At 40.9% G+C, this 22461-nt stretch overlaps 2 protein-coding genes across 3 annotated transcripts in view; both read left to right on the top strand.

Annotated features, from left to right (window-relative positions):
- The window catches only part of LOC129436562 (uncharacterized), a 64451-nt gene that overhangs the window by 19353 nt on the left and 22637 nt on the right, over nt 1–22461 (top strand). The window lies entirely within an intron of this gene.
- The window catches only part of LOC129436561 (leukocyte immunoglobulin-like receptor subfamily A member 3), a 33089-nt gene continuing 16006 nt past the window's right edge, over nt 5379–22461 (top strand). The window contains exons 1-4 of the mRNA XM_073857903.1: nt 5379–5494; nt 11188–11223; nt 12525–12617; nt 13055–13144. Coding sequence (XP_073714004.1) covers nt 5464–5494; nt 11188–11223; nt 12525–12617; nt 13055–13144 — 250 coding nt within the window. The 5' untranslated portion in view covers nt 5379–5463. The remainder of the gene's footprint in view (nt 5495–11187; nt 11224–12524; nt 12618–13054; nt 13145–22461) is intronic.

Genomic DNA, 22461 nt, shown 5'->3' on the forward strand with positions numbered 1-22461 from the left:
CTACCTCTCAATTTCTCTCACACGCGAACGCACACACGCGAACACACACACACACACACACGTGCGCGAACACGCATGCGCGTGCGCGCGCACACACACACACACACACACACATTGTTTTGTGGGGACATTCCATAGACGTAATGTTCTATTCCCTTCCCCTAACTCAAACCCCAACCATCACAGAAACCTTTCTGTTATTTTCAATAAACATCATTCTGTTTGATTTATAAGCTAGTTTCCTGGTTTACTGTAATGGCATTTATATTAATGTCTTTGGTCAAATTAAGCTGTAAAATAAATAGTTTATCCCTTTAAAAATGCAATGGATTTTGAAAGATATCTACAAAAAACGTGCAAAAAACTTTAAAGGCGTTTTTCTCAGGTTTTCAGTTGGAAAAAGAGGACAGACAACCTTAATTCAAATGTCTATATCTTTAAAACCATTCAAGGTATGCCTTTGACTAGAATATCATTTGAAAGCTTATGATCTCCTCTTTTCATTGATACCAAAATCTCAATTTTGAAATTTGGGTCACTGTGACTCATTTTGCTGGATCGGGTCACATATTAACTCTACCAGGGGTGCTGTAAAGTGGGGGTAAACAATGATGATTCTTGGGGCCCACGAGTAAGAGGGGGCCCAGAGAAGCCCCCAAAATTGTGGTGCTAAAAAATATTTAATAGTAAAAATTATTAACTTTAAATTATTCTATTTGCTGTTTCCTGGTATCAAAAAATGTATTTGTTTAGGAAACACAAACGTCTGTGGGCCCCTTTCCCCCCTCTGAATTGTCATAAAATGGTTCAGTCCGCCCAAATTGTATAATCCAGGCTACACAGCTTGACTTTACTTATAGTGCCGGCAGAATATCAACTTGACTGACAAGGAAGTGAAAATGCCTCAAAAATCTGGAAGTCAAAAACGGAAAGAGAAAAAAATAAGAAGTGAAAGAGGCAAAGGGTCAACATTATGTTACCCAATTTTTCACAAGAAAAGGTGGGTTTGTAAGTAGGCCTAAATTGTTAGTGGACCGCCCGTCCGTGACAATCATCGTAGCTTACGGCAAAATTCTTAGTATTTTTGTCTTGTTTTCAGTAAAAATATCTAAAATTTCTTAAATAAAGATGCTTTTTCATGATGAGCAAAACGACCCAAGAAAATAAGTCTAGTTTTTAGACAAAAAATATTACATTTAAGGGATTTTGTGCATAAAACAAGCAAACAAATCTCCCAATGGAGTAAGCAAAAAAATCTTGAACATTTTTCTTAAACACTAAATTCAAGAAAAAATTGCTTACCCCATTGGCAGATTTTTTTTGCTTGTTTTATGCACAAAATCCCTTAAATGTAATATTTTTGGTCTAAAAACTAGACTAATTTTCTTGGGTTGTTTTGCTCATCAAGAAAAAGCATCTTAATTTAAGAATTTTTACATCTTTTTACTGAAAACAAGAAAAAAACACCACGAATTCTTCTCTTGAAAATCATTTTTTGCAATGCATAAGTTTAAATGTTGCTGTTAAAATGACTACTGGTGGCCGTTCTAGTGTTAAAAGTGCATGATAAGGGAACTCAATTTTCTCCTCATGTTAGGTCAAGAAAACGCTGGAAAAAATAACAATACACAGTTTTAGTTAAACATTCAACGCTGCAAAAAATGACTTTCTTACTTAGTATTTTTGTCTTGTTTTCAGAAGAAATATCTAAAAATTCTTAAATTAAGATGCTTTTTCTTGATGAGCAAAATGACCTAAGTAAATGAGTCTAGTTTTAAGACAAATGAATATACAATTTAAGTGAAATTGCCCTTAAAACGAGCAAAATGATCTGCCAATGGGGTGAGAAAAAAATTGTGAAATAAGATTTATTTTTTCTTAAACACTTAATTCAAAACGAAATAAACATTTTCTCACCCCATTGGTAGTCAGAATACCATAAAAGCGCATGATTTTATGTAAATTAATATGAAAAAAGTCTCAGCTGTTTTGGGGGCCCTGTCAAGATTCTTTCATGGGGCCCAAAATCCTTAGCAGCGCCCCTGAACTCTACATATATTCGTAGATTAAAGGTTCTCTCCCATGACAGATTTACGATTAAACTACATTTTCGTTATGGCTGCCACTAGGGGGCAAACTCCCGACAGTTATATCTGTAAGTAATGGAAAGGCTGTTTAGCCTATGTATCTATAAAATATTAAAAAAGAAAACATGTAGTGCAATTTTAGTCATTAGGAGAGGACTGGCTAAATGTTGTGAATACTTGACATGGAACAATTAATGAAAGTTAAACAGTTATAAACAAAATATGTTTAGGAGTGTTGATCTTTTACACTTTTACTATTAACATTTGGCTCTTACATGTTAAAATGCAATTGCTTTTAAATATTAATAAAGAAAATATGAGTTTTCAGTAATTAAAAGGCTTTTAATTTCATTTTTTTTTTTGAAAATGCATGTTTTTAATGTTTTTTTTTTCAAATATACTACAACAAAAGTAACAAAAATGACAACACACACACACATATATGGTAAAAGTAAAAAATATATCAAAACCAAAAATAGGGGTAAAAGTTTGGCCCGCGTCATATTTACAATTTTAAAATTTGGCCCCCGAAAAAAAGTAGTTGAAGACCCCTGCCATAGGGTTAAACTTCTAATCAGTCTCTTTCGTCCATCTTGATGATTAATATTAAAAATACACAGAACTGTCAATACTTGCGATCTCTTAAATTTAGGTGGGGCTGTCATGGGAAAGTCCGAGCTCGAAGCCCTCCCCCGCAGCACGCCAAACACGCATTCAAAATGACTCTATAAATTATATGTAAGTGTGAACTCGTGAACACAGGTAAGTACAGGTTTGACAAAACTGGGTATTCATAATTTGACGTTTCACACTGTGCATTCCTACGCTGCGTCCGAAAACTCAAGGCAGTGACTCGTTGCCTCGCTGCCTCATGAGGAAATGACTTCGAAGGCATGAAGGCAGCTCAGAGAAAGGCTTTCGGACGCACTTCAAAGGCAGCGTGTTTGAAATATAAAAAGAGAGCGCCTTTGTGATAACTAGTCACATATTTGAAAACTATAATACTAATTTCTCGCTAGAAATGCAATTAAAAGGTGTAAAAAGTGAACATCTACCTTTATTTACACTAAATTGGTGGTCCAGTCGCGTCCTTGGCCGCCATTTTATTTTTTCGATCTCGACCGGGCTCGACCAATCACATTCTTATTGTACGCCCACCCATAGGTATCTCAGGAGACAGGAAGTAAACCAAACATTGAATTCGGACATGCCTTGATGCCTTCCTGCCTTGGAAAGCTGCCTCAGAAGGCAGCAATTTAGAGTTTTCGGACGCAACCCTAAACCCTGGGTCAGGAGTCTCCAACCCAGCTCCAACACAACTGTCTGTAATTATCAAGCAACCCTGAACACCTTGATTAGCTACTTCAGCTGTGTTTAAAGGATAATTCCGGTATTTAACACTTTGAGTCTCATTTCTGGTTTGTTTTGGATGAACCACAGCGATGGACACAGAAACCCCGACAATGGGTCGCGTCCTGACCCCTCGACTCATCCAGAAGCGTCTCCCGACTGCCCCAGAACGGAAGCCAATGGCCACGCACAAAATGCCATCAAAACAACACTCAACGTTCATCTCCAAAACTGCACCACTCACCGAGCGGCTCGCGGTGCTCGTTGATGACCAAAAACAAATATATTGGCGCAATGTATGATTTCAATCCGTGTTATTTGCTATAGTGGAACTATTTTTTCAGATACCTCACAACCGCGTATATACTTCCGCTCTATATTTGAGTCTGAAGCATGAATGAACGTAGTCCAACAAACTGTAATAAAACGGTAGCATACTTTCAAAATCAAGTTTATTTATAACAGTTACACCATCCAATATGTTTTTTTCATCGGCAGAACAATACAGAAGATATTTTGCAGAAACCCCAGTGCTCCGTCATGCAAGTCAACAGATCCGCACACTTTAAGAGCTAAAGCATATATATCCAATACAACAGTAATTCCCCATAACTCCGTGTGACATATTGACATCTTGTGAAGCAAATCAATCAGTTTTTGCAAGAAACTGAACGTTATTTACAACACTATTAGCGCAAATGCCAAAGCAGGAAGCGCGCTTTACGTTCAAGGCGATCTCTTCCACACTGGTGCCGTTTGGTGGCTGTTGGCTATGGATGTTGGTCTGTCTGCGCCACCTATAGAGCGGGAGCATGAAGCACACTTCCTGCTTGGCAAAAGCTCTGCATTAACGCTGTAAAATATTTATATATATATTCGAATCTCAAAACTGAAAATCGAATGTCAACCCACGGAACAAATATTCGAATATTCTGGTCCAGCCCTACAAATATGGGAAAAATTTCTTCTGAGAGAAACCGAGCGAAAAAACTGCAACCACATGTAAAAACAAACAGACCCTTTTCTGTTTCCCGCCGGCGGAGTGATATATCAGCGAGCAAACAGTCTTCCAAGAGAAGTCAATGGAATTTTACAAACTGCCAAATAAAACACGACAGAAACTGTATTTCGCTACACAACTTGTTTTTAATCATCATCAACGAACACCACGAACCACTCGGTGAGTAGCACAGTTTTGAAAATGAACGTTAAGTGTTGTTTTAATGACATGTTTGTGCATGGCCATTGACTTCCATTCTAAAGCAGTCAAGAGACGCTTCTAAACGAGTCAAAAACTCAAGACACGACCCATTGTCAAAATTTCTGTGTCCATCACTGTAGTTCATCCAAAACAAACCAGAAATGAGACTCAAAGTGTTAAATACCGAAATTATCCTTTAAGTAGTGTCATAACATTCTAACCCTGCTTCGTTTCACACTGCATGCGTTTGGCACCACAATGTGGCGTTACCCTACTGAAAAATCCAGCTTAGACCAGCATAAGCTGGTGAGCTGGTTTTAGCTGGTCCCCAGCTTGGTTTTAGTTGGTTTTGCTGGTGTAGGAAGCTGGTTTTGCTGGTATAGCAAGCTGGTCCAGGTGTGTTTTGGTCACATTTTAAGCTGGTCTAGCTGGACTCAGCTGGTCACGCCGGAATACCAGCAAGCCCACCAGCATGACCAGCTTTGTCAGGCTGGGAGGACCAGCATAAACCACCTTAATCCAGCTTAAACCAGCTACCAGCTTATGCTGGTTTTAGCTGGATTTTTCAGTAGGGTAACCCTACAAAAGCGGTGCTAAACCTGCTTCCAAGGGATAACCCTGCTTCTAAATTACAAGTGTGAAACGATCCTTAACCCAGGGTTAAAAGCAGGGTTTACAACGAAGATAACCCAGGGTTAAGCACAGTGTGAAAAGCCCTATAGCATGCAAATTGTGAGAAAGAGGATGTGTGTGATGTTACAAATGAAGTGTGAGTGTTTATGACAGAGTGTTCCATGTTTAAGTGTCATTCATCAGTAGATCAGTATGGAGTTGATTTCTCTTTCTCTAGTTCTCTGTGAGTATTATCTTCTCTCTATGGATTTCACTACACATCAATTTCTGTCACATTGTCTACAGGATCAAGTTCTTTACTGGTCTTGTATTTAATCTTTTCACGCTCCTCTCAGTTTAAATATTTATCGCATGATGATTATGAATGAATGATGTTTGTGTGAGACAGTAAATGTGCAGATTGTGTTGTGTGTTTGTGAAACAGAAATGTATTATAGATGAATGAAGATTAGTATGTTTCAGTTTTGTCTTGTATATTAGTGTTTATTGCCTTTGCCACAAGCAGATAAAGCAGTCAGTGATTGTCTTAAAATTTAATAAAATCTGAAAATGTCACTTAGGTGATTTTTTGAGTTTGACAAACCAAACTAAATGCCTACAAATTAAACAGATATTTTTGTGTAAAATGTACATCTATTATTTAAGTTTAAACATGGAAAGGAAGTAAGTATTTAACTCCATAAAGCCATATGGCCAAAAATGTATTACATTTTTTTCTGTGTCAATCAATATTTAAGCAATATCGCTCGAGTAGGAGTGTGATATAGCTCTATATCATCACGGCTGTGATTAGGCCAGAGGCACGAGGCCGCAGGCCGAGTGCCGGAGGCAATCACAGCCGTGATGATATAGAGCTATATCACACGACTCCGAGAGTCGTGACACATACTTTCCAAGCAAGTGATCGATTAAGGCTAGAATACAGATTTGAACATTGTAAAGTCTGTGACCTAGTCGTGGGCGCTGCATTTTCTTCACTGTCGCTCATTTTTCTTACCCCACTGTCCATTTCTTACCCCACTGTCCACTTCTCCAAGTCTGACACTGTGAAGCATCCTTTGAATTGGGACGGCCTTACTAGCCTCAAGTTGTGCTGCTGTGACGCAATCAGTCTTAAAATATGTCCTTAGAAGGTTGCAGCCTTTGAATTGGGACACAGCTTCTGTGTAACCACAGTAGCAGCACGATCGTCAAAGACAAAGAAGCTTGGCGAGTTAACCCACAAACGAAGAAGAAACAGCAACTTGTTGTGTATTATCTGAGAAGACCAGCAATGATGGAAGTAAATAACAGCGACTTTTGTTGTAGTTTGAGTTAAATCACTCCTCAACTTGGCTCAGTTTTGTTTTCACAGTCGCAAAAGGAAATAGCTATGATGCAGTTTTTTACCTGACAGGAGGGGTTCTGGTGGGCCAATCACAGCGCTTGCGGTCCGCGTAGAACTGACACGCTGTTAAAAATTTTGTGAGGTGCACGTCAGGCTACGCAGAGCTACGCACAGGCTACGGATAACCTACAGCATAGCTATGGCGTAGAGCAGGGGTCTTCAACGTTTTTTGGGTCGTGGACCCCTTAAATGAGAGAGGCATGGAGCAGGGACCCCCTAATACTAAATGTGTAAAACAGAGATATTTAAGTAAGCAGTAAGGTACGAGAAGCTGCCTTTTCGTATTAGGCACAACGCAAAGTGGACCAATCAGAATCAAGGACTGAAACTGTTTTATAAATAGAAACAAACCATATTGTCACACAGCCATACTATATTAACATGCATTTTTTTTGTTAAAGTAGATTTAGTTTTTAAATTAATATAATAATATTATATTATTTTAAGGTATTTGCAGTGTAATATATTTTCATTTTACTGTGAATTGGACAAGGGCTTTCAGTTTATAAAGATGACTGATCATGGTGAATGGCACAAGAGGCTTGACTCTAAACCAAGACCGCGTGACAAGTAAAATGATTTACTTCTGTGGAAATGTATAGTTATCGAATTATCGTCCAGCATTATAACTAACCTTAGATTTTTTTTAACTCCTCTCAAATCCTGGTGTTTGTGTGTAGCTCATGACTATAGTTACACTATAGTTGGCTGTTTCCTCATGTAAATAACTTAAGATTCATTGTTACATCTATGACTTAGATTTAAAATGATTACGATTTGAAGATATTTTTTCTTTTACAGAGGTTATTATTTAAAATGTAGAAGAGCAGGAAGCACCCTCAAATATAGACACGTCTGAAACAAAACATGTGTTCACTCGGGCCACGATAAACTTGGACATAAAGCAATTGGGGCATCTCCCACCTGCAATTTACGTGAGTGGGGCAGCTGTAAGTTCAGACAGGGATGGCAACCTTCACCCCAGTGGCATGACAACACCGGCCCTCTTGTTAAAAAACAAACACACTGAATAGCCAATCCAGCTCGAGTGTAATTTCTACCAAATAGTACAGGGGTGAAGTTCGCTGTCTGGGTATTGACCGGCAGTCATAATGATAAATAAAACATTTGCCCGTTTAAAATGAAAGCGCGTCAACACAATGTCATGCGCTCAGTTGATGTAAATACATTTACATTTATGTAAATACAGCAAAAAAATTAAATAAATAATCACCTTTTCAGCTACATCTGCAGTGTAGCATTTAAATTATATTTCTTAATTTATTATAGATCTCAATTTTTATTTGTATTAGAATATAAATGTGTTATTTACTCTAGATCTACTTTATTTTTTGCTTAAATTTACTCACATCATAAAATATATTTCAAAAATTTCCAAGCTTTTAAATGTTCCTAGTATTTTTGTGTATAAAAATGTTTATTGTTTGCAAAATAATTAATTAAATTGTTAATTTAAAATGTAAATCAACATTTATTTTGGAGCGCTCTAAGCTTAGCCCATGCATCATAATGAGATCAGATGAAGTTTGTAACTGTGGCCTTCAGCGTAGTTTAGTGAATTGCCTAGGGACCCTACTTAAAGACCAGTTAAAGCTGATTGGTTGGTTTTGGCTGGTCTCCCAGCTTGGTTTTAGCTGGTTAAGATGGTGTAGCAGGCTGGATTTGGTTTTGGCTTTTTTTTGCGCGTCAGGCTGGGAGACCAGCTGACCACCAGCTAAAGCCAGCTGACCTATCAGCTTGAACTGACTGGTAAACCAACTTAACCAGGCTGCAAATTAGTCACTGACTCTTTTGCACCACCTCGGACCATAGATATAAATTTAAATATATGCTACATTTGACAGTTTCAGACATATAACCACTAAGTCTAGATTTACACAATGCATACACTGTAAAAAGATTCCGTAGAAATTACAGTATTACTGGCAGCTGGATGCAAGTAACTTACTGTAAATTTTAATTAATGTTATTTATTGACAACAGTTTGTTCAAAGTTAAATGAACATTAAACATGAACAAGTCTTTGTCTTACAGAATAAAAATATAAAACAACAGCCTCATGCAAAGCATTCTGGGAACCAAAAATCCTAATCAACCTTTTTCAGTTTTTTTTCTTCAGATTTTGTTTCCCAGAATGCTTTGCTTGAGGCTGTTATTTTAGTTTTATTCTGTAAAGATAAAGAAAAAGATTTTCATTTAACTTTAAACAAACTGTTACAGGTAATTAGCGTAAATTTAAATCTACAGTAAGTTACTGGCAACCAGCTGCCAGTAATACTGTAATTTCTACGGAATCTTTTTACAGTGTATGTTGTAAACTGCGAGTTTGCTGCACATTTATAGCACTGATGTTAACATTCACACTACATGATGTGAGAGCATCACAGAAGAAGAGCTAAAGCAGCAGTGCTAAAATCGTTTTAGCTGCGAGTCTATGCAACATTAATTCACATAACTAAAATGACACGTACATTTTCTGTGCCCTGTATACAACATTAATGTACTTTTGCAAATCACAGTCTGTGTAAGTGATGGACTTACACTACTGTACTTACACCACACTATCTGTGGTTATTTTTATAGTTACTAAGCCATTGAATTCTTTTGCTTCGAATGTTTGGCCAGTGCTGTCCACCTTCGTAAGCACCCGTGACATTTGTGAGAAAAGTGAACATACATCCCTGCAGATTGCAGAGTTTGCAGCACATTTTTAGCACTGATGTAAGCCTTTACAATGCATGTGTCAGCATCACAGAAGAAGAGCTGATGCAGCAGTGCTGCAATCGTTTTGTGCTGAGTGAGTCTATGCAGTATCTATAAATAATATCTATGACTCTTACTTTATGGTAAGACATTTCATTCTTCCGCTTGTTTGGCCTGTGCTGCAAAACTGTCAACCTCTTAAGCACCCATGTTATGTGTAAGAAAAGTTAACATACTACATCCCTGCAGATTTTATAAAGTAAATGTAAGCAATATTTAAACCTCCAATGTTTCTTTAAATTACCGTAGCTGACAATTTTAGCACTTCTGTCTTTAGACTGTGTGCACACAACAGCAGAAGTTATTGAATATGTATATCAGAGGAATAAACTCTTAACAGTCATAAACATGAGTACAGGATTCATTTATTCCTCAGATGCCAACATGATAAAACAAAACAAAACTGTTCGTGTCTAAGTTTATGATTTAAACTTTGAATTAGCAATAAATTACTGAGTGCTCCTTTAGAAGAACTGTTGTTTATTTGCATAGTTGCTGCCCGACAATGATAATATTTATATATACAATACTATTGTTCTGGGTCATATTATTTATGCTTTTAACACATTTTAGATTAAGTCATTATTTAGAAAAATAAATTATTAATAAAAACATTACACATGTTAAAGTAATCATCCCTTAGATTTGCAGAAATGTAAGTCAGCTTTTTGAGGTTTTACATTGAGATTCTTTTGTAACATTTATTATAAGCGACTTTGGGCATGTTTTTCTGTAAAGTCGCTTACAAATATTGGTAGTCGCGGATTGCATTATTTTGGGCTTGTTTCTGAATTGTAGTTGCTTATTTGGGCTTGATCCCAGCTCCATAATAAGTTGTCAATCAGATATTATCTACTGTATGTTATTTAAACGTAGGAGTTTGTCTAGCCTGTTCTCTCTGTCCCTCCCCTTTCCCCATACACACAGGAGACAGCAGAGTTTTATCCCACCCACACCTACTTCTAATTGGCTCTGACCCAGATGGCAACGAGAACTAGCCAATCAGAGGCAGAGCAGGGCAATCTGTTTTTTTTTTCTGGTTAGGAAAACCTAGTCAGTGAGTGACGTAAACTTTAAATTAATGCGCGTGAGTTGCGACCGATGTTGACTGACTGGACTGTAGAAGAGTTTTTTGGAGGAACAAATGCCTGGGACAAAGTGGGCGGAATTTGGGAAGAAATATAACAAGACTGGGAGAAAGTGAAAGGAGTAAAAGATTGGATTCAACCTGTCGTGTTGAATGACTCAAAGCATTGTGCAGAGTATCAGTTAAGTGTGAAATACGTGCACACCATGCAGACTTCGTACAACATGATAGCACAGAGAAACATTTTAAAAATTTAGCACCGTTCTCCTTAATGAGGCTTAAGGACATGGTGGGGGGCGTAGAAAAGTCACTTGTTTTGGGCTTGTTTTCACAGGGCTGGTTGCTTATTTTTCTCGCAAGATCTGGCAACACTGGTTCACATTTATTCTAGACTCCTATTGGATGCTGTCTGGTTCTTTATTATGTGGTCAAAGTCATCCATTTAAAAAAATCTTTGTTTTAGACTAAATATAATTGTGCCAACCTATAAATGTTTTCAATCTAAAAATAAAATGAAGACATTTAAACATACTAGTGACCTTCAGATTAAATGTTTGTTTTTTTTTGGATCATGAGCAATATTTCAAAGGATCTATAAATGTATGTATTTTACGTTCAGATAGTTATAATAATAATTTTTTCTCTTTGTTTTTTACAGTGCTGATTTTAAACATCCAATCTGAACAAACTGAAGGTGATTCACTTTAATTCATTTATTACATCATACACTCTAAAAATGGCTGGGTAATTTTTGACCCATAATGGGTAAATATTGGACAGAACACATGCTGGGTTAAAAATTATTCCATGCTGGGTTAAAAATGACCCAATGTTGGTTTGTTGTAATGCAACTATGGGGTATAAAAACCCAGCAGTTGGGTTGAAATAACCCAGCATTAGGTCAATTTTTAACCCAGCACGTGTTCTGTCCAATACCCATTATGGGTCAAAAATAACCCAGCCATTTTTAGAGTGTATATATTCACATTCTGAGGGATCTACTACAAACCACCCAAGAAAGTTTAAAGGGGACATATTATGAGATTTTTTAAAGATGTAAATTTAATCTTAATCTAGGGTCTGAGCAAAAGTGTGCCGTTTTGGGTGTGTCATTTATAATGCAAATTAGCGGATGAAGCGTAAACACTGATCACAATGGTGGTGGTTTGTTGCAATTGAAACTCTATTGTGCTGTGAATTATTATCTCTCTCTCTTTCTCTCTGTACTAAATAGCTGTGCTGTGGTTGATTAGTGCAGATAAAGGGGCGGTATTACCTTATTCTGACATCACAATAAGGGCCAAATTACAATGACCTATTCTTTCACATGCTTGCAGAGAATGGTTTACCAAAACTAAGTTACTGGGTTGATCTTTTTCACATTTTCTAGGTTGATAGAAGCACTGGGGACACAATTATATCAGTTAAACATGGAAAAAGTCAGATTTTCATAATATGTCCCCTTTAAATAATAAAGTAACAACAATAAACAGCAGATACTAAAATGATCTCAAGATCACTACGAATCTTAATCCTGAATAATGACCCTGAATAAATGCCTGTAAATTATAAATAAATCTGTTCTGATGTTCATTAAATTCCTTAAATTAAATAGGACATCAGTTTAGACTCTTCTGATGCTCTTTGCTTTTGTGTAATGGAAAGAGGTATTGGTTGAAACTGTTTTTGTGGTTTTCGAAATTTTTATTTTCACAAATTCCTAACTTTATTCATTTATTCACTTAAAATAAATTCACTCCCTGGACTTTCCCCGCATTTCTCCACCATTTCCAGTCCCCCTTAAGTGATTTTAAAGGTATATTATGGATGTCTAACTTATTTAAAAGGAGAATCAGTTGAAATTTGTAGTTTACTTTTATTTTTTGGCTTTTACAGTAAGTATCTAAAACCAGAAACTTTTACATTTTCTTAAGTCAAAAAGGAAACATATTTGTATTTAAGTAATATATTGTGGTATCTGTATCTGTACTTAAGGATGGACCTGGTGGCCTACTCCATCCAACCCTACTGGAGACACACTTCCTACTTTACAATACAGTGAAACACCACCAATGACATCACTACATGGTAGTATTTTTACTTGCATACATGTTGTTGAACACAATAACATTTATTTAATAAGAAAGACACTGAATAGGTTGTTATTACCGTGATAGAGGTTATAACCTGTAATTTGTTACAATATATATGGAAATGTGTATCAGTCGAAACTTTCTTTTTGTTGTTTTCATAATTTATATTTCCACAAATTCTATACTTTATTCATTTATTCACTTAAAATAAATTCACTCCCTGGACTCTGTGACGCCGCATTTCTCCATCATTTCTAGCCCCCTTAAGTGGTTTTAAATGTATATTATGGATGTCTAACTTTAAAAAAAGTTTAGTTTTATTTTTGGACACTTACAGTAAGTATCTAAAACTAGCAACTTTTACATTTTCTTAAGTCAAAAAGTAAACATATATTTGTATTTAAGTAATATATTGTGGTATCTGTACTTAAGGATGGACCTGGTGGACTACTTCACCCACCACTACTGAAGACACATTTACTACTTTACAATACAGTGGATCACCAGAAATGACAACAGAGGGTAAGTATTTTTACTTGCATAATACACTTTGTTCTGAGATCACAATAACATTTAAATGACATCTATGTTCCGATTCATGATTTTACATTTCTTTTGGCGTGTAAGTGTGTATTAGTACATGTTAACGATATGCAAAATGTACAAACTGTACAAATCATAGGTACAAATCCAATGTAAATCTCTTTTCTTGGACTACAACAAACACACAACAGTGATTGTAGGCAACAGTTTACTTCCTGGGATTGGTGATGTAGTAAAGACCGCCATTATCATAATTCATCCTACTTTGACTCACAGCCTGTACGTTAAATGTCAAATTATGTTTCAGGACAAGAGTTGATCATTTTGGGTGATTTAAATATGGATATGCTGAAAAAGGATTCATTATTGTTTAAACATTTTAGTACATTTTGTAAGCATATGGTTTGAAACAAGTAGAACGTCTCGGTTACGGATGTAACCCTCGTTCCCTGAAGGAGGGAACGGAGACGTCACGTCGTGACCGACGAATTGGGAACTCGCTTAGAGAGACCAATCTGCTTTGAATACTACTAAAACGCCAATGAACTTGGCATTGAGATATTTGCATAATGCTGGCGCCGCCCCGCCAGGTGCGTATATAAGGAGCACGTGCAAATAGGGAAATCAGCTTCTGTTCGCTGAGAAAGCCGGAAGGTGACCGGCCTAAACAGCAGGTGGCAGCACCTGTGGCGACGGGACGTGACGTCTCCGTTCCCTCCTTCAGGGAACGAGGGTTACATCCGTAACCGAGACGTTCCCTTTCAGTCGGTCACTATGACGTCACGTCGTGACCGACGAATTGGGAATCCCTACCAAAACGCCACTAGGGGCTGACCTCTTCCAGTGTCTGCAAAAACCCTCCAAATTCCCTCGGGAAATGGAGAAAGATAAGGCAAAAGGCCGGGCACTAGATGTTCCTTTAACCCCACAGTAGTGCCAGCGACTGGGAAGCACCCTACCAGAGCGGGATAGGAACGCTGCGGAAGCCACCGCCCCTCTTAAGGGCTAATGGTGGGCGAAAGTCAACCGTAGTTGAGGTGTAAATGACAGCCGTGGCTGTGTAAGCAAAGCAGTGCTCTGCTAAGGGAAACGTGGGCTGGTAGGATTAACCCCACGGAAAATACTCACAAAGGAACCCGATGGGACACAATGTGGGGCCCTGGCCAAACACGTAGGTTCGTAAGAATACAACTAGTGAAAGGCTGACAGCCAATGCTCCGCAACAAAGGCTGTCAAGGCAGTGGAGAGAGCAAATCAAACCATTACGCATTTTTGCTCTGTTAGCCTTCCATACTGAAACTTAATGTGGAGCCTCAGTTGGAGGCTGCAAGCCGACTTGCGAGTCTGCTCTCCGTGCCCTCCCTGGAGAGGAAAGAACACGAGAGGATACAGGCTCGATACGAACATTGTAAAATCTAATGAACGTATTAGGTGTCGCCCAACCAGCAGCTCTACAGATGTCTGTTAGCAAGGAACCACGAGCGAGAGCCCAAGATGAAGCAACACTCCGTGTGGAGTGCGCTCTCAAATTAAAGGGGCAAGGAATGCCCTGCAAATTATAAGCCAGGGCGATAGTATCAACTATCCAATGAGACATCCTTTGCTTAGTGACAGCTTTCCCTTTCTGCTGACCACCATAACAAACAAAGAGCTGGTCCGAGGTCCTGAAGCTTTGCGTGCGGTCCACGTAGAATCGCAGTGCGCGTACGGGGCACAACAAAGCCTCGGTTGGGTTTGCCTGCTCCAAAGGCAATGCTTGCAAGCTCACCACCTGATCTCTGAAGGGAGTGGTGGGAACTTTGGGCACGTAGCCTGGTCTGGGTCTCAAAGTCACGCTCGAGACAGCAGGACCAAACTGAAGGCACGAATCGTCAACAGAGAATGCATGTAAATCTCCTATTCTCTTTACTGAGGCCAATGCCAGTAGGGTCAGAGCTTTCATTGATGAAAGCTTCAGACTCGCAGACTGCAAAGGCTCGAAAGGAGGACTCTGAAGCGCTTTCAGCACCATGGACAAGTCCCAGGGAGGAATAGAAGGGGGGCGCGAGGGGTTTAGCCTGCTAATCATGCTGGCCCACTGATCTGCCATTAATAAGTGAGTGATGAGCAGATATAGCGGCGATATTAACTTTAATAGTGGAGGGTGACAGCCTACCATCTAACCTATGTTGAAGATATAAAAGCACAATGTTAATAGGGCATTCTCTGGGGTCCTCGCGTTGCGAAGAGCACCAAGTGCCGAAAAGGTTCCATTTAAACGCGTAAGCCCGTCTCGTAGACGGAGCTCGTGCCGCGTCGATTGTGTTAGATACCGCCTGGGGTAAATCACTTAAACCTTGCGCGCGCTCAACGACCAAACGTGGAGATTCCACAGGTCGGGGCGTGGGTGCCATAATGTGCCCCCTCCTTGAGAAAGAAGGTCCTTCCTCAGGGGAATCCGCCAGGGAGGGGCTGTCGCGAGGAGCATTAGTTCCGGAAACCAATTCCTGGTCGTCCAATATGGGGCGATCATTAAAAGGCTCTGCTCGTCCTGCCTGACTTTGCACAGAGTCTGTGCTATTAGACTCACTGGGGGGAAGGCGTATTTGCGCATGCCCCGCGGCCAGCTGTGTGCCAGCGCATCCACGCCGAGGCTGCCCTCGGTTAGTGAATAAAACAGGCGACAATGGGTATCGTCCGGTGACGCAAATAGGTCTATCTGCGCGCGACCGAACTTCCTCCAAATCAGCTGGACCGTCTGGGGGTGGAGTCGCCATTCGCCGGTGCGCGCAGCTCGGGAAAGCGCGTCTGCCGCTGTATTGAGCGAGCCCGGGATGTAAAGGCACGAAGGGACCTCAGATGCTTCTGACTCCAAAGGAGGAGATGAGGAGCGAGATGCGACAGGTGACGAGAGCGCAAACCGCCTTGACGGTTGATATACGCTACAGTCGCAGTGTTGTCTGAGCGCACTAGTACATCCTTCCCTCGCAGCTCCATAGCGAAGCGTACGAGTCCCAGATATACTGCCCATAACTCGCGGCAATTGATATGCCAATGCAACTGGGGTGCTGTCCGCACCCCCGAAGCCGTGAGCTCGTCGTACGCGGCTCCCCAGCCCGTGTCGGAGGCATCTGTATGGACAACAGCATGCCGGGAGACCTGTCTCATGGACACGCCGGCCCTGAGAAACGTGGGGTCTGACCACGGGGGGAATGTTAGGCGACACGCAGGTGTAATGGTTACACAATGGATGCCAGGCGCGCCACGCTCTCCTCGGGACTCGATCGTGAAGCCAACGCTGAAGCGGTCTCATATGGAGCAGTCCGAGCGGTGTCACAGCCGCTGCTGCTACCATACGCCCCAGGAGTCTCTGAAATTGTTTCAGAGGGACCGCATTCTTCCCTCGGAATGAACCGAGGCAAGTCAGAATTGACTGGACGCGCTCTTCTGTCAAACGCGCCGATAAATCGATCGAGTCCAGTTCCATACCGAGAAAAGAGATCCTCTGCGTGGGGCAGAGTTTGCTCTTTTCCCAGTTGACCTGAAGACCCAAACGGGCGAGATGTTGAAGTGTTAGATCTCTGTGTTCGCACAGCGTCCGCCGAGAATGCGCTATTATAAGCCAATCGTCGAGGTAAGCCAAAATGCGAACACCGCTCTCTCTGAGGGGCTTTAACGCCGCCTCCACTACTTTCGTGAACACACGGGGAGAGAGAGACAGCCCGAACGGTAAAACTTTGTATTGATATGCCCGACCCTCGAACGCAAACCGGAGAAACGGTCTGTGACGAGGGAGAATGGACACATGAAAATACGCGTCTTTCAGGTCTATCGCTGCAAACCAATCTTGGGGGCGTATCGCACTGAAAATTTGCTTTGGTGTAATCATCCTGAAAGACCTCTTCTGAAGAGATTTGTTCAGGACACGCAAATCCAAAATCGGTCTTAACCCGCCGCCTTTCTTGGGTACTATGAAATATGGGCTGTAAAAACCCGATCTCATCTCGGTAAGAGGGATCGGCTGGATCGCGCCCTTCGCCAACAGGACTTCGACCTCTGCACGCAGTACATGTGCATCGGACGCTTTCACCGTGGTGAAACGTACGCCCGAGAATTTGGGGGTGTGCCGATTGAATTGAATTTCGTAACCGAGGCGGATCGTGCGTAAAACCCAACGAGACGGACTGGGAAGCTGAAGCCAAGCCCCCAGGGACCGTACGAGAGGAATTAACGGCACAACCGGTGTACCCGCGGCGGGGCAGCGAAGCGAGACAGGTGGGACTGCCGGTGCGTCTGCCGTGACAGCATAAGCATCTACAGTATGTGTGTGTGTGACACTGACCTGAGCCCGCTGAGGGAGACGTTCGTCCGGCCTCCTCAGCGGAGGACGCGGACTCCGAAGGGGTTGCTGGTGGTCCGGTCTCCGTAGCGGAGAACTCGAACTCCTCAGAACACCCACTGGCGATAGAGGAGAGGGAGGAAGAGCATCTGACTGCCTGCTCACATCTCTCTTGATCCTCTGGAGACCTGGAGGAGGAATAGGAATGCACTCTTTTTGTGGTTTTGTGGGTGCCGGCTGAGAAGCCGGCGTAACAGAAACAAAACGAAACCAAAGATTTTCCACCCGGCCCTCTACCGGTGGAAGGAGCGGTGCCATCACCGTCTCCCGCTGAGTGATCCCATCCAACTCCAGGTCGCCCGTCGGCGAGGAGCAGACGGGGCCGCCGGCGCTGGAGGGCGAGATGCAGGTCGCTTGCGCCGGGGCATGATCTGAGCGATCGCCTCCGTCTGCTTCTGGGCGGCGGAGAACTGCTGGGCAAACGACTCCACCGACTCACCGAAAAGGCCCGCCTGGGACACGGGAGCGTCCAAGAACTTGTTCTTCTCCGCATCCGACATGTCCGCCAGACAGAGCCATAGATGGCGTTCCTGGACCACCATCGTGGACATCGCATGACCAATCACCTGCGCTGTGACCTTCCCTCCCTCGTGCAGATCTCTCAAGGCCTTAGCCTGATGGACCTGCAGCAACGCCATAGCGTGCAGGGCTGAAGCCGCCTCTCCGCATGCCTGGTAGGCAGCCCCCGTTAAACCGGAAGACTGTCTGCAAGCACGGGAGGGGAGGGTTGGGCGGTCCTTCCAGGAGGGAGCGGTGGCCAGACACAACTGCATCGCGACCGCACGCTCCACGGGGGGATCCCCGTATAACCCTTAGCGGCTCCATCGGTGAGGGAGGTGAGGGGGGAGGGCTGAAACGGCCGTAATCGGGTAGAAAACGGCGACCTCCAGGTTCTAGTCAGCTCCTCGTGCACCTCGGGGAAGAATGGCACCGGCGGAGAGGGTTGTGAAACCCGGGCAGCTCCAAAGAACCAATCATCCAGGCGGGACGGTTCGGGCTGAGGGGGGTGAACCCACTCTAACCCTACGGTCTCCGCCGCTCGAGCGAGCACGGCCACCATCTCTGGATCAAACTCCGGCATCGCGACCCGTCCGGAAGGGGGAAGGACGTCAGGGTCATCAGAGGGAGAGGGCCCACCCTCGGATGCTGCGGTCTCCGTGGACCCGGAGGGAGGCACGACAGATCCTACAAGCATCGTAGAACACGACGCTGAAGTCTCCATCGGCACATCAACCGGCTGTGGATGAGGAGGCTGAGAGCCGGAGGACGAATCCCCCGACCGGCTCAGCACAGTGATGCGGAGATCGTCCTTCGAGAGCTTCACGGCCGCTCCGTGGCGGCGTTCAGAACTCGCTGGACGTGGGTTGCGTTTTTCCCGGAGGAAAGACAACCGTCTTCGCAAATCCACAAGGGACATGTTCTCGCAGTGAGAACACTTACCCCCAGCAAACGCTGCCTCTGCGTGCTCGATGCCCAAGCACGAAAGACAACGCTCGTGACCGTCCTTCGGACCCATATATTTCCCGCATCCAAGATCGCATGGACGAAAAGCCATCCTGAAAAGGACGCTAATCTCCGGATATACGAGAGAGTGGCTGCCTTTAACAAGGCACAAAGCTCTCTCGTATCACTCTTTTAGGGAAATTCACTTAGATGCTCAGTTGATGATGCGCACAGGGAAAGGCAACGCACACACTAAACTCAAAACAAAAAGATGTAGAGCCTGTGGAATACTGGGAAGCGTCCGCTGTGGTACTGCCAGTCCAACCAACTTCCGCAATCGATCCCAACAGAGTAAAGTAGCTTCTCAGTAGCAGATACTGCCGGCTTTCGAAGTGATAAAAAGCTGATTTCCCTATTTGCACGTGCTCCTTATATACGCACCTGGCGGGGCGGCGCCAGCATTATGCAAATATCTCAATGCCAAGTTCATTGGCGTTTTAGTAGTATTCGAAGCAGATTGGTCTCTCTAAGCGAGTTCCCAATTCGTCGGTCACGACGTGACGTCGTAGTGACCGACTGAAAGGGAACAATTATTGATATTATATTGTTCTCCGATAACTTCAAGACCTGTAAAAGTGGTGTTTTGGAGGTAGGATTAAGTGATCATAACATGGTTTATGTAATAAGGAAATTAAAGAGAGAGGCCATAAGGCATCATAATACATTAAAAATTAGATTGCTTAAAAGGTACAGTCCTGAGATATTTGTTGATGAACTTAGTAAGGTTAATTGGATTCAGGTAATGCAGTGTGATGATGTGGATGTAGCTTGGGATAGGTTTAAGAGGAATATTTTGCAAGTTTTGAACAATGTTGCGTCATATAAGAATTTAAACAAGCAAGAGTTCTTCCCCTTTTCAAGAAAGGGAGTAGGTTTAAGTGTAACAATTATAGGCCTGTGTCAATTCTATCTTCCTTATCTAAAGTGTTTGAAAGATTATCTTTGACCAAATTGAAGAATATATTTTATATGAATTTCAATCAGGCTTTAGAAAGAAACATTCCACTGAGACCACAATTTTGTTTTTAACAGATTATATAAAGAAAGGAATGGACAAAGGTAAATTAAGTGGGATGGTATTGCTAGATTTAAAAAGGGCTTTCGATACAGTTGACCATAACATCTTGCTTTTAAAATTAAATGCTATGCGTTTTGATACGAAAGCATGTAAATGGATTAAATCATATCTTTCCAATAGGAGTCAAATTGTAGATTTAAATGGTGTGTTTTCAGACAAATTGTCCATCTCATGTGGAGTACCTCAAGGGAGCGTATTGGGACCCTTACTTTTTGAATGTATATAAATGATCTAAAAATGGCCTGTAGTTAGTCATCTTTCGTTATATGCTGATGATGCTGCAATAATTGTTACTGATGAGAAAAAAGAAATAAAATGAATTAAGAAAAGAGATTGTGAAAATATCCAACTGTTTTTTGTTTTTACATTTAGGGAAAACTAAAGTTATTTTATTTGGTTCTGTGGCTAAATTGAGAAAATGTTCCAAATTAGAAGTAAGGGTTGGAGAGGTGATTCTTACTTCTAAGCAGGAAGTTAAATATTTAGGATGTATGTTGGATAATACGTTGACAGGGAAAAGTATGGCTGTTGTAGCACATTCTAAAGTATGTAAGAGAATAAAAAATTTAGCAAGACAGGCTGCTTATTTAGATAAACAAACTTTAAAAATGTTATTTGGGCCATTAGTACAAGCACATTTTGACTATGCGGCAACTTTCTGGTATGGCTCTACGAAACGAGTTAAGAGTAAATTACAGACTGCTCAAAATAAGTTGTGTAGAATTATTCTGAGGCTTTATCCACGAAGACATTTGAATAATAGTCATTTTAAGGAAATAGGGTTTTTAAAAGTGGATAAAAGGGTAACTTTTCTTTAACTGAAGATGGTACACAAAATACTACAGAGAAATGTTCCAAGTTAAGGAATGGCTTTTTAATTATTATTTTTTTAATAGATTATTATGTGATATGTTGATGTGCTGGTGTTGATTTCATTCCCACTATGAACTGCTCGTCCATTCTTGAATATATGAGGACCACAATGGAAATAAGCCTGAGGCTTTTTTGTGTATTTTATCCTCGATAGTTTATTTTAAGATGTGTATGAACAGAATTGTCAAATAAAACAAACAAAAAACAAAAAGTCCTTTTAGGATTGCGAGCTAAACTTTTTAAACATGGTAAGGAGCGTCACATTTCTGGCTGACGTCAGTGGTATTCAGGCCATTGAAAACGTACAGATTAGCTGGCCAATCAGGAACACAGCGCTTTCCAGATCGGTGAGCTTTGTACAAAATCAGCGTTTGAGGAAGGCAGGGATATTTGGATCTACAAAAATGTACGGTATGTTGAAAATAATGTTTTTTTTTTACCATAAACCACATTGTATTATACCAAATAGGGGAGAGCAGGGCACAACCTAAAGCTTTTTGGTTTTGGCTCAATCATTCAAAAAATATTTGAGTTTGATTAATTCTATTTTTACATAGGCTAACCAACACACACATCTCTGCTACAAATGAACATTTGAAGTTTGTTTCTATTACTTTCATTCTTAGACACTTACACCAAACATCACAGAAGTGCAAACGTTACAACTTACCCCATAGGTGGAGTTAATTGTAACAGGTAGGGGGTTAGTTGTAACACTTGCTAAAAATTAAGTTTGCTGGCAAATATTTCAAAACTATTTTGTCTATATACTTGAAGTGGATATTGTTTATATATCTGTAATGGACAGGTATCTACACTATTCATCCCTAACCATAGTTTATTTATTTATTTATTTATTTATTGTTTTGAGCAATATATATGACACATCACAAAACAATAAAAAAACATATATTGACAAGCAAGTATGAATCATCTTACTTACAGCATAAAACCCTCTATTGCTCGAAAAGGAGTGGGTAGAAGTCGAACTTATTTAAACCCACCCCTGTGAATTACAATTTGTAGGAAAAACAAAACAGAAAATAAGAAAAAATGGTACATGCTTCTATAGAAGTTAACAAAACCCTAACATCAAATTCATATATATTCATATAAAAATAACATAACCCAAAAATTACACACACACAAAAAAAGGAACAAAACAAAAAAGAAAAACTAATGCAGATACCACATACATTACAAATTGCATACGCAATTGACAATATTAATACCAGCAATGGTAAACAGAATACCTGTACGGTAAGATATTACAACCTCGCAATACACAAACATATCAGTACACTTCTGAAAATACCAACAATGGTCATCTAAATACCTAAACGGTAAAATACACAACCTCATAAAACCTAAACACTTCAGTACAAATCTAACATCAAAATAATATCACAGCTGTTCTCATTTTAATGATTTTCACAAATAAACTGGTATGATTTGGCGGTTTGA

This window comes from Misgurnus anguillicaudatus, chromosome 19, assembly GCF_027580225.2.
Source record: "Misgurnus anguillicaudatus chromosome 19, ASM2758022v2, whole genome shotgun sequence".
NCBI lineage: Eukaryota > Metazoa > Chordata > Actinopteri > Cypriniformes > Cobitidae > Misgurnus > Misgurnus anguillicaudatus.